The sequence below is a fragment of the Leopardus geoffroyi genome, chromosome D2, assembly GCF_018350155.1.
Source record: "Leopardus geoffroyi isolate Oge1 chromosome D2, O.geoffroyi_Oge1_pat1.0, whole genome shotgun sequence".
Classification (NCBI taxonomy): domain Eukaryota; kingdom Metazoa; phylum Chordata; class Mammalia; order Carnivora; family Felidae; genus Leopardus; species Leopardus geoffroyi.
The window spans coordinates 59,818,726-59,831,318 of record NC_059334.1 but is presented as its reverse complement, the minus strand read 5'-3'; the positions used below and the strand labels follow the sequence as shown (position 1 = coordinate 59,831,318).

General features: G+C 60.9%; 1 protein-coding gene across 7 annotated transcripts in view; it reads right to left on the bottom strand.

Moving 5' to 3' along the window:
• PAX2 (paired box 2) overlaps positions 1-11,418 on the bottom strand; it is a 90,817-nt gene extending 79,399 nt beyond the window's left edge. For 3 of the 7 annotated variants that reach the window (XM_045438598.1, XM_045438600.1, XM_045438599.1), the window contains exons 1-2: positions 11,344-11,416; positions 523-633 (exon numbers count right to left, since the gene is read on the bottom strand). In XM_045438598.1, coding sequence (XP_045294554.1) covers positions 523-633; positions 11,344-11,368 — 136 coding nt within the window. In that variant the 5' untranslated portion in view covers positions 11,369-11,416. Of the gene's footprint in view, positions 1-522; positions 634-11,343 lie in introns of all 7 variants that reach the window. The other 4 variants (XM_045438596.1, XM_045438597.1, XM_045438601.1 and 1 more) reach the window with 2 other exon arrangements.
• Positions 11,419-12,593: the final 1,175 nt, after the last annotated feature.

Sequence of the window (12,593 nt, the reverse complement as noted above, 5' to 3'; positions counted from 1 at the left end):
AGCTGCCCATGTTAGGAGTCTCCTCCTGGACAATCACACTCTAAGTTTGAGAAAGGTAGAGATGAATGGAGGGAGGGGGAGGTAGAGAGAGAGAGAGAGACAGAGAGAGAGAGAACACCACAACACAAACCCCTCAAAACTGCCTGCCAATTAGTCTCCCAGCCCAGGGCAAGAGGGTGACCAGGGAGTAGGATGGCTGGAGCCAGGACCAGGGGCTGTGGATCGATGACCTAAGAAGAAGCAGGTGGAAGGAAGGAAGACAGGTGATGGGCACCAGGGAAGGTAGGAAGGCTGGTAGAGGGAGAAGTACCAGGAACATAAGGCAGAAGAGAGAAACTGGAGGCTTTGAAAACACTGGAAAATGGGGGGAAAAGGAAGAACGAAGGGGGGAGGGCTAGAGAAGCCAGCGTGGTCCCCAAGGTGGGACCTGAGCGCAGGGGGCCAGGGCCACGCGGGGCGGGACAGGATAGGGTTAGGACGGGAAGCCCCGAGCCGGGACAGGAGCCGGGCGCGGGTACTCACGGTGCATCGCGGAGAAGGGGTCTGCTTTGCAGTGCATATCCATGGGGAGGCAGAGGAGCGGGAGCAGCGCGGCCGCCGCCGCCGTGTCGCCTCTCAAACTCAACTTCAGGACTTGAGGAGAAAAGGGAGGGACGTTGGGGAGGCGGGGGTGGGGGAGGTGAGCGGGCGCCCGGCAGCGGCGGGGCGGGCGGGGGGCGCCGCGCTGCGCTCCCCGCGGGGACGCTTCCCGGGCGGGTCGGAGCTGGCAACCGCAGCGACCGCAACTTCCCACCGTCGGGGCGCGGGGCCGGGCGGTCAGCAGAGCGGCCCCGGGGCGGCGGGCCGGGCCGGGGGGATCTGGGGGCGCATGGCGCGCGCGGCCGCTGAGGCCAGGGCTGAGGCTGGGCGGGGGAGGCGGCTCGCTCAGCTCCCCTGGAACCCGGTCATCCGAGAGGCGGCGGTCGGAGAGGGCGAGGAGCCGAGGGGGGGGCGGCCCGAGGGCGCCGGGCGGGGAGCCGGGCCGCTCCAAGTGCGGGTGAGTTGGCGAAGTTGGCAGAGAAGTAGCAATCCTCGGGATGTCCGAGCGGGCGCCTCGGAGAGGGGAGAGCGCGAGCCGGGCCCCCGCCCCCAGAAAAGGCAGGCGCGCGCCGCCGCGGCCGAAGGGCCGGGAAGGAGGGAGGGAGCTGAGCAGCGCCGGCCGCACCGGGCTGGCCCCAGGTGGGCTGCGGCTGCGAGAAGGCTCGGCCGGAGACTGGAGCCTCGGCTCCCGGTGTGTGTCTCTCTAAAAGCTGCAAAGCCCCCTCCAGACCCCCTCCCCCTCCCCGCGCTGGGAGATGGATGACTTGTCAGACAAAGGCAATAGATTCCACCACTCTGTGATTCGCCAGCGCCGGAGCCCCGAGCTTCGGCGAGGAGGGCCCCGCGCCTGTCACTCCGGTGCCGGCGAGGGGAGGGGAGGGGAGGGGGAAACGGCAGGGAGGGAGGGAGGGAGCAGCAGGCGAAGGAAGGGAGAGGGAGGGGAGCGGGCCAGGGGGAGGGGAAAGGGGAGCCCGGGATTAAAACTACACTGAGCAACGAAACTCGCCGATAAGATAAACGTTAGATAAGGAGAAAGAGCGGCCGGTCTAATGAATATTCAGGCAACGACAGAGTGCCGCGGAGCGCGCCGCTCTCGGCAGCCGGGCTCACAGTCCCAACTCACCCAGCCCTGCCATCCACCGGCCAGTGCCCGCGTGGGCTACGCGGCCCCGAGCCCGGTCCGCATCCCTAGTCTTAACCCCCCTCCTCTCCGCTCTGAGTTCCCTTCCGTTCCTTCCTGATTCTTCCTTCCTCTCTCTGGTCCTTCCCTCTCGCCTTTCCCTCCTGAGGTACCTCCCCACCCACGCACCCCCCAATCTCATTCCGGGGCAAAGTGCCCGGCAGTTTGTCCTCTTGCATCCCACGCGCGGCTGCGCGGAGGGCTCCCCTCGTCCCCCTGCCCATTGGGGTCTGGGCAGCCCAGAAGGCTCCGTTTCCGATGGAGCTGGAGACCTCCGGCGAGGACCCACCTGCCTCAGTGGGACCCAGCGGACGGTGGGACAGCCCCGGGACTTGGCTTCTGGACCCTCGGGTGGCCTGGGAGAAAGGCTTGGGGAGGGAGACAGTGCAGAGCGACCGGTCGCTGGCGGCAGAGGACGCGGGAGACGAGGCTTGCTGTCCCCGGCTGGGGAGAAGAGGCTGCGAACGAGGCTGAGCGCCGCCCGCCGCCAGCTTGGCGGCTCCCGAGCTAGCGCTCGGCCCGGGCCCGCTCCTGCCAGAGCCTCTGGCCCGGCCTCCGCAGCCTTCGTCCGCACCCGCTCGGTCCGCTCGTACGCACCAGGCAGGAGAAGCCCTTTGTCTCCTAACTGGTTAAGTACAGAATATCCGGGAGATCTTTATGAAATATTTTCCCTCGTCTCATAAATCATCTTGGCACTTCAGCTGATGTTTTAACTCTCTCTCCCTCCTTCGCTCCCTCCCCCCGCTTCCCTGGGTCTGCGAAAGGGCGGCTCGGGGAAGCCCGCGCTCCGCTCCCGCTGCCCGGTCTTGAGGTGCCTCTGGCCCCTGACTGCAGACCCTGGCGCCGGCGAAAGAGCCGCAGACTCGCGCCGCTGTCCCGCTGGCTGGAGCCCAGGCGGCAGCTAGGCTGGGTGCCGCACCTGCCCCACTCAGCCAGGAGGAGACTCCTCCTGGGCCTCTTACACCCGGGTTTTCCAGGGCCCTTAATCCTCGGGCCGGGATCCAGCCAGGCTCAGTCCCACAGGATTCGGAACCTCCCACTCCTTAAGAGGCTGAGTCTTTGGAATTCTGACATTTGCCCCCCTTCCTGGATCCTCCTGAGCCTGATCCGCTTAATCCACCTGCGGAGTAACTCCTGGGAGGAAAAAAAAAATCCGCCCCACCAACCCTCTCCCTCCCAGCCCTCACTCCCTCTCCCCTTGGTCGGCGGGGCTGGTTCCCTTCCGCTGGAGGTTGCAGGCGCAGAGTCCAGCCCCGAAGGTCAGTCTCTTCCTCTCGAGACCTGCAGATGGCGCTCCCGGGTTTGCTTTGGCCTCACAACCCCACGTACACGCGCTAACTTCGTGTGGGGAGCGAAAAAAGGAAAACAGAGTTCGGGCAGCCTAAAGGAAAGGGCTCCCAGGCCTGGAAGAAAGGGGCTCTCAGGTGGTATTACCTGGTACAGCCTTGGGCTTCCTGCAGGAAGGTAATTAACCAAGAATTGGGGTGTAGGGAGAGGCACAGAGGAAGGATCCTTGCTGAGGGGAGTTGACAACTAAGGGAACCTTTTGCCCCAGGTCTCCTTACGTTGGTTCAGGAAGTTAAGTCCCGGGGAGTCTGAACTATTGCAGGAATAAAACTGTGGGCAGAACCCCGCCTCCCCCCCCCCCACACACACACTAGGCACAAAGACACACAGATTTTTCTAGAACCAGCTAGACATATCCCTATGTTACACACACTATGAAGAAGTGTGGATGCAGACAACAGGCATTTTCACGTATTGGGCAAGAGGGATTTTACGTTTTGTGAAAGGAGACTTACAAGGACTTAATGCACAAAGCGTGCAGGAAGCTATAGTCACACATCTATCTTTCCCAACTGCCCCCTGAGGAGTAAAGACCCTTCCATGATAGTCCAATTCCCAGGTAGCCTCTGAGGCTCCAGAATCACTCCCACCCCACCCCACCCCACCCCCAGTTCCTGGGACCCTTTCCACAGCACTACACCAGCTCGACACTCACCCTCCCACCAAGCCAGCCCCTGGCAGCTTCTTCCTCAGCTCCGGCCCATTCCTGGGTCTAGAAAGTTAAAGAGCAACGATCCCTGATGGTTAGAAACCCTTTTAGCCAAGACTCTGCCTTCTTCTATTGCTCCGGGGCTGGACTACAGATTTCTCTCCAGGCACTCGCCTCTCCCTCTGATGCTCCCTTTCCTGTTCTTCCCTTTCTTCTATAGAGTCTAGTAGAGGAGAAAAAAGCAAGAAAGGGGAAAAGGGAAGAAGAAAGTAGAGGAAAGAGGAAAAGAAAGAGAAAAAAAGAAAACAACCCAACCCCAAACACAACCCGGGCTCCGACCTGTCAGGGTTGGTTGCTTTTCCCGTCTGCCTCTAAATGAACCTTTTCTCTCTGGTGTTTTCAAAGCGGCCTTTCCACCCCCCAACCTAGGGGCATTTACACTTCAAACAAGGCGCCCGCCTCCCTGCGGAAATTTAAAGGCAAATAAACTTTTGGGGAGTTGCTCTGATACCCATCTCGGGATTTGCTTCATTAGCCGCCTCTGTGCATCTGATCTGCCCAATAAATCTTCCTTGTGGATCTCCGTTCCTTCTTCTCCGCTCCCTTCCCGGCCTGGCTCTCGGGGTGCCCCAGCCCTTGCCTCCTTCCCGACTGCTGAGCTGCAGCTGGCCTGACTCTCCCACTGTCCCGGGCAGAGCAGGCCCCGGGGTGGGGGGGTGGGGGGGACGGGGTAGGTGTGGGATACTCGGATACGTGTGGGATACGTTGAGTTCTTCCCCCACCCCCACCCTGCACCCCAAGTGTACACGCGCACAGGCATCCCAAGCCAAGCTAAGCACGACTAGCACTCTGAGCTACGAAATGCGTTTCTGGGTAGATTGTGCACGGAGTGAAGTGCTCATATACACCCTGTCTGCTGCTCCCACTTGCACCCCCTCTCTTCTCCACCCTTCGCCTCCTTTTCCGGTTTCCCGGTCCCTGGCTCTGCGCTTTCTGTCCCGGTGTGGGTAGGCAGAGGCGTGGCTGCCTCTCCTCCGCAGGCAGGGCCCTGACCCAGAGCCCAGGCCCCGGACCTCAGGCAGTTTGGAAAGGCAGCTGGGCCGTGAGGGCCTGGGGGCTTCGAAGGAGCTTCCCAGCCGCGCCCCTCCCCCTTGGCCTGGGCTCCTCTTCCTCCAACGACTCCTTTCACCTCCTGGGGAGCGGCAAAGGGAGCCAGGGCCGGGCCTCTGAGGGAGGGGATTAGAAATTCCGAAATTAAATGTATCTCCCTAGGAAATGCTCCCCACAGCGCGGACCAAATTAAACGCATTAAAGTTCAGGGGGAAAAAGCTGTTTAGAACCAAGGGGGGAAACTAGTCCGAAGGGAAGAGCAGAAACATAGGAGGGAAGAAAGGAAGGTAGCTTCGCAGCCGAGCTCCTTTCCTGAATTAGTCCCAGTTGGGGAAGTCCCACCACTACCACCACCAAAAAAGAAAAAAGCAAAGAGGAAAAAAGTTCGCTGACAATCCAAGTGCGGTACGGCCGCGGCCCACTCGCCCTCTGGGTCCCGGCGCACCCTGGGGCGCCAGCTCTCCACCACCAGATCCCGGGCCGCCGGCGCACGCACCCGGCCCCCTCTCCAGCTCGGCCGGCCCAGCTCCGGCTCGGCCCTCTCCCTTCCTCCTCCCCATTCTCTCCCCGCCCCTCCCCCTTCCTAGCCCTCTGGTCACGTTGGAGGATGGTTTTTTTTTTTTTTGGAAGAGCTTCTGGTACAATATGGAGCACCATGGGCTGCAATTTCACACTCCACAGCACATTCCCCCTAAAGCTACTTTCTTTCTTTTTTTTTTTTTTCATCTAAGACCCCCTAATTTCTGCTTCCTCGCTCCCTCCCTGGCTCCCTCCCTCCCTCCTGCTCTCACTCTTCTTTTCCCGCTTTTGTTCCCAATATTTGGGCTCCCCGCGTGAAGCCCGGGGGGGGGCCGCCTCCCGGCCGGCCCCGCCCGCTCGGTCTGTTGGTCCTGTGGAGGCCGGGCGCACGTGCTGCGCCTTTATCCTCGCCGGCCCCTCCCCCTTTAACCCGGCTGCTCCTCGCCAGAGGTCCCAGCGACCTGCCCGGCCCTTTGAGGGAAAACGACAATGCAAGCCACTTGGCCACCAAAGCGGCCTCTTAGCGGCACGGGCCTGCCAGGTGGCTGCCGCCGGTGGCCCACCCGACCGGGGAGCTGAAAAAAATAGTCAAACAGGAGAAACTGGGCCAGTAGGTCTGCAGGGTAGGAGCAGAGGGCCCTGTGTAACAGAAAACAAGCTGGAGGGTGGGGGGCAAGAGGCCCCACAGAGGCCGGGGTACTCTCGGCTCAGACCTGCACAGAGCCTGTCCCCAGACACTCACAGACCTCTGCACAGCTAAAGGGGCTGCTGACCCCACAGCCCATGAGAAGGAGCAGCAGCCACCACATTCACAGTCCCTTTGCCTCTTGAGCCTCCTCAGTTTTCTCACCTGTAAAATAGGGACGATTACCTGTCTTGCCTACTACCTGGAGCTAGCCAATAGAAAAGCACTTTGAAAACCCAACATTTCTGTGGTAGATTAAGGGATAAGTGCCCAGCTTCCCGGAACACTTACCCCTCCACAAAGAGGGAAGGAGGGGGGAGCTGGGCTGCTTAGACAGGGCAAGGGGTGGTGCTTTCCACCCAACTTCTATCCTATAAAGGTAACAAGAGGATTCCTTGCTGCCTGGCTTCCTGTGTTCCTTCCATTCAGGATTTGTTTCCCTTCCATTGACTATACCACACCCTGTCCATGTTGATCACTCTGCTCTTTCCTGCTACTCCATTCCTACTTCTTCCTGCACCCTCACCGCCCCCTCCCCCACTGCGTCAGCGCAGATGCTAGAGGGTCCATTAAATTCTTACCCCCTCCCCCAACAGCCAGGTTAATTGTGGCCTCAGGCGCAGTCCCCTTCGGGCCAGTCTGCCAAAATGGTTGGGAGGAGGCTGGCCCGTTCTCAGAGACCTGGGAAAGGAAATCCCGTCCAGTCCGGTTCCAAACAAAGAAAGTTGGTCCTCTCTGGACCTTCAGTCAACCTGCCAAAGCCAGAGCGGAGATGAGACGGTGGGGGAGAGGCCTGATGAAGGGGAGGCGTGGAAGGCGGGGAGAGAGGAGGGGAAGGAAATGGACATGAAACGGGTGCTGAGGGCACAGAGAAGACACCTGTCTCTGGAAGGCCCGAAGAGGCTGGTTTGGGCGAAGCCGAGGTCCCCATCCGGCCAACTATCTCTTCCCTTCCTCCCCAAGCCCGGGTGAGAGAGTGCGAGTGAAGGCTGTGTCGGTAGCGAAGTAATGATTAACCCTCTTCTGAGCCAGGCCCTGAGCCTGCAGCTTGACCTGGCTGGGGTGGAGGGAGACAGTGCCTGCGGGCCCGCGGACCGCTCCGGCGCTACCCGCCACCGCCACCGCGACGTAGAGGGCTGCGGAGAGAGGGGGCAGGCGGTAGCCGGGGGCAGCCGAAAGGGAGCGCAGTGCAGGGCAGGGTGGGGGAGCGCAACTGCAGATGCTGGGCAGGCCAGGGGGAGCGAAAGAGCCACAGCCAATGCACGAGGAAAGGAAGGGGCCAAACGCAGGCGAGGGCGCACGGCTCCGCAGCGTTGAGGAATAGTTGGAGAGGGGCGGGAGCACCCCGGCGGGCTGAGTTTTCCCGGAGTTGCGAGCAAGCACCAAATCTACTCTGCCGGATCCATCCGCGGCGCGCCCGCCCTCCCTTCCTCCTCTCCCAGCAAGCGGTGTGGATGTGAGGAGCAGGCGGAGAACGCGCCAGAGCCGGGAGCGGGTAAGGCAGGGGGAGACCCGCCAACGAAACAGGGAAGCGAAGGGCAGGGCCGCCAAGACGGGGGACAAGCTGCTTGGCGCCGCGGAGTGGCTGGAGACAAAGGATCGGAGCGGAGGGGAGAGGGGAAAACCGGGGAGAGAGGGGCTGGCTGAGACAGGGAGAGAACCCAGACACAGGGCTATCTCTGGGGACGGGCTGAGGTTTGTCTACTCCTGCCGCCTCCGCCCACCCCAGCCCAGAGCCGGGACGTCCGGGGGCTCACTCCCGCTTGGGTGCCTGGCCCGCGGGCCTGTGGCCTGGGTTCGGGGCGAGGGGTGTTGCTGTGGCTGAGGGGGGGGGGCGTGGAAGAGTGTGTGTGTGTATGTGTGTGCGCGTGCGCGCGCGTGTGTGTGTGTGTGTGTGTGTGTGCGCGCGCGCGCGCGCGCACAGAGGTTTAGGTAGGCAGGGGTGGGGTGGGGTGGGGTGGGGTGGGGGTGGGGAGGGAGGGTCTCCGCTGCTGCAGGGTTAGACCCCCCCACCCCAGGCGGCTGCAAGCCTGCGCCCTCCACCCTCCGAGGTCCAGAGCCGTCCACTCCCCGAACTTGAAACAAAAGGGCTGCACAGAATCCCTCAGGAGCCAGGACAAGGGCTCTTTCTGGAAAAAGTGCTTTGGTTTGAGACACTAAGGGTCACGGCATCCAGGATTATTTAACTTTCTGTAACTGTTCCTAGGGAAGAAAAAAAAAAAAAGATGCAAAGTAAATCTTGGACAGAAAAAAGCCCGGGTCCCAGTAGTTCGCTCCGCCATGTCTGGACCGGCCGTGAGGTCTAGACCCGCGGCTAACGAACATATTGAAGAAACTGACTAATGGAGGGAGGGAGCCTCTTTCCATTTCTAAATCAATTAAGGAGAATTTCTGATGGGTCTCCTTGGGGGCTGAGCATCTCTTGGTGAGGGGATCGTGTGAGCGTGTGTGTTGTGAGGGTGCGTGGAAGGTGTGTGTGTGTGAGGGGGTGGAGAAGGGTGTCTGGGCAAACAGCTGTGTCCCAGGCGGGGCCGAGATAGGAGCTTAGGACCCATATCCAACACCTCCCCCTCCTCTCTCTGCCCTCAGCCGAGGCTGCTCGGAGGCCAAGGCCTTCTCAGCCTCTTCCTGCGGGGCCGCCAATCAATCCTGCAGGTCAACACAGCAATTAATAACGGGGTGAGGAGGCCTGGCAAAAGAGGGCGGGGAGGCATCGGGCTGTGTCTCCCCCAGGCTCTGAGGCCCCTGCGGCAGGGCCAGGGAGCGGGAGGGGTCCCGGAGGGCAGAAAGAAACCTGGGAACTCAGTGTGGGCCAGGGAGCGGGCTCAGAGCCCCAGGAGGGAGAGGCAGAGGACCAGCTAGGACAGGCCAGCGGATATCAAATAAACGTCTTATTTTTATGATTCTAGGGGTATAGGCGACGATGGCCAAAGACCACAATTAACCTTGTTACTGATTATCTCTCCTTTCCCCATACCTCGCCTTTTCCTGGTGGTTTTCGCTGTTGGGGATCTGGCTCAGCGAGACTAAATAAAACCCGCATCCTTCGCACACCCGGCTGCGGCGGTTGCGCCAGGGCGGCAACCAGGCACGCTCGCTCGTGCGCGCCTGTGTCATTGTCATTTTGAACTAGCTGGATGAGGCCAAAGAGGGCGCCAGGGCCGTCTGGGGGACGCGGAGCCCCCAGGGAGCCCTGTCGGCCAGGCGTGCCTAAGGAAGAAATTAAGGCAGAGGAACGGGAGGGGGCGGTGAAAAGAGAAAGAGAGAGAGAAAGCGGCTCCGTGGGTGGAAGACTCCGAGGCTCCGTGGGGCCACCTCAAGGGGAAAGGGGGGTTCCTTCTCTCAAATACAGCCCTACCTCCTGCCCAGCTCCACAGCTCCTCCCCACCCTTCCCCAAGCCTTGGCCGGCGGCAGTGCAACCCCCTGCACCGGCCAAAGCGGGGCAAAGGAGGGAAGGGAAAGGGAGTGCAGTGCACAGCTGGTCTGCCCGGCCCCTCTGCCACCCGTGCCAGGAGAGCGGCTACCAGGCCTGGCGCAGGTAGGCGCAGGCGCCCCAGGGTAAGCGCCCTGGTCCGTTCTGGAGTGTCCCACGCGCCCAGAAACTTGGGGTGATGGCCTGGCCAGGCGCTCAAGGATGCCCCCCCCCCACACCACCGCTCTGCCTTTTCTTTTCCGAGGCGCCGTGGAGAGGGCCTGTCTGAACCCGCGGGAAGACTTGCTGGGGCCAGGAACCAGATCCACGCACCTCCGGCCTGCAAGGCAGGGAGAGCCTCCTTTGGAGCAGGAAAATGGAAAAGTGGGAGTGTCGGTAGCCTGAGCAAAGGCTGGGAAAGAAGGAGGGGTCGGGGCAGGAGGTGGTAGGAGGCAAAATAGAGGCAGTGGGTGAGGGAGAAGCCCCATACTGGGGAGGAAGAAAGGGGGAGAGAGGTTTCCAGTAAGGCCCAGCCATTAGGTCTGTCCTTGGGCTGCATATTTATACGGTCGAGGGGATGCACAGATGGGTTCTCAATTGAATTCCATCTTCAACACCATCAGAGATTGATTTTGTACTTGCTTTTAATTTTGCCATAATTAATTAGATCATTACAACTGTTTGCTATTGATCTCCCTACTTAAACCTCTGGTGCGGAGGGGTGGCCCAGGGCCCTCAAAGCCCAGGAGACCACAGTTGACCCTCCTGGGGGCCCAGGTCCCCCAGTGGGTACCAGGCTCCTAAGGGGGAATGGAGGCAGTCCAGGGACTGGGCCAAGAAGCTTAGATGAGGACCAGTGCTGAGGGAGGAAACTGGATTATCAGCTGAAAAAGCTAGAACCTGAGCTGGTGGGGGCTGGTTCAAGGGGGAGAGATTTGGGAAAGATAAGGAGTGAGGGGAGGGAAGAGGGGCTGGAGTTGGTTGGTCCTTGACCTCTGTGGAATTATTTGGAAAACTCTTGGAAACTGATCCAACCTTCTCCCTCCCCACCAATCCAAGACTAAATCTGGGTCCCTGGCTTCCACACCCACACTATTCTAGGGCCCCTGGTGGGCAGACAGAACTGAGCTGGCAGACCTGGGGGGGGGGTGAAGGAAAAAAAAAAAAAGGAACAGCTCTCCACTCCCTTAGCCCTTTGGGTCAGATTTTAATCCCCACCTGTGTGTGTGTGGGGGGGGCTGCCATTCCTTCCCTTGCCCCAGGCCTCCCTTGAGTTGTTTATTTGGGGGGGGGGGGGGTGCAGAGTCTTCTTTCCAAATGTTGGGCACGTCTACACCAGAGCTTACACTTTGGTTTATATTCAAAGACACAGGACCCTCACACACGTGCACAGAGACATGTGCACACAGCATGTCCCCATCCACTAACACATATGTACACACACCCAGGCTCCATTCCCACTAGAAACTAAGACCTTCCTTGTGCACCCAACTTGGAGGAAGTTATGCAAAATATTTATACACTGGAAAGTGGAAAGATAAAGTCATAAGGGCACAACAGAATGGAAAAGCCCGGTTCTGTAAAGAGACCAAGAGAAGTTGTAAAACTCACGTTTTCTGGATGGAAAGTTTTTAGCAGATTTAGAGGACACCCGGAGGGAGGTACCCAGGAGGTCCCACGGGTGGGGAGAGGTCGCAGAGCCCCAGTCCCCAGCGATTACGGTGCCCCCCCCCCGCAAGCACAGAAAATAAGAGTGGGGTTCGTCCTCGGCTGGGCTGGGCCGCCCCATCTTTCTCACGCCGCCGCCCCCACCCCCGCCCCTCGCCTGTGGCGCAGACGGGCCGCTCCTCCTGGCTCTTACCTGCCCGGCCCGTGCGCTGGTCCATGCTCTGCGCGCCGCCGCTGCCGTCCGGGCCCGGGTCTCGCTCCTCCGCGGCGCCGCGGCCCCGACAGCGCGTCTCGCCCGTGCCGCCGCCTCCCCGAGATCTGGGCGCAGCCACCCAAGACCGAGCGGCTCAGATAACCCAGGCTGCCCGCCGCCTGGGCGGTGAGTCCGCCGGCGCCCGCGTTCACACAGCCGGCCGCGCCGAGGCACAGCCCCGCGCGGAGGAGCCCCCGGCTCTCCGCCCCGCGCACACGCGCGCACACGCGCCCAGGCCCGGAGCCAGCCGTCCGCAAGCCGCCGCCCGCGCCGCCGCGGGCGCCCGGAGACCGAATCCCCACCAGCCTAGCCGCCGGCACACCCTCTCACCCCACCCCCTCTTCTTCACTGTCACACTCTCCCCGGCAGCCGCGCGGCCTCGCACGCGGGGGCGTCCTCACTCGTGCACTCCCCAACTTCGTGCGGCTCCCTCCCCTCAACTCTCAGCCTCGCCCCATCCTGCTTCCCCGACCACTGGGCTCCACAGCCTGCCGCCCACCCCCCACCCCTGTCTCAGCCTCGGTTTCCAAGATCCCTACGAAGGCATCCCAACTTTGTCGGAACACATAGTTGCTCCCTGAAGGTCCCTGTCATCCGTATATTATGGAACTGCTCACTAAATTCCTCACAAGCTCTCCTGTTCCTCCTCCTCCTCCTCCTCCTCCTCCTCCTTCTTCCTCTTCCTCTTCATTTTCCTCCTCTTCCTCCTCCCTCCTTCTCCTCCTCCTCCTCCTTCCTCTTCCTCTTCATTTTCCTCCTCCTCCTAATTCCCCTCCTCCTCTTCCTCCCCCTCCTCCTCCTTGTCCTTTTCCTCCCCCTCCTCTTCCTCTTCTTCCTCCTCCTAGTTCTCCTCTTCTTCCCTCTCCTCTTCTTCCTCCCTCTCCTCCTCTTAGTCCTCCCCTTCCTCTCTCTCTCCATCCCTTTCCCTTCCTCCCCCCTCCTCCTCTTCTTCCCTCTCCTCCCCCTCCTCTTCCTTCCTCTTTTCCCCTTCTTCCTCCTCCTCCTCCTTCCTTTAACTTAGAATAAAAGGAAAACGTCTTGGCTTCTGTGCCCTTAAGGAGGTGATCAGGGTCTCAGGAAAGGGAGGAAGGGAGAATGACCAGAGCCCTCCCAAACTCCTGCCACACTCAAATAGCCACCGACTTGAGCCACACCATTCCAAAATATTCTGGTCCTCTTACCCCAAGTCT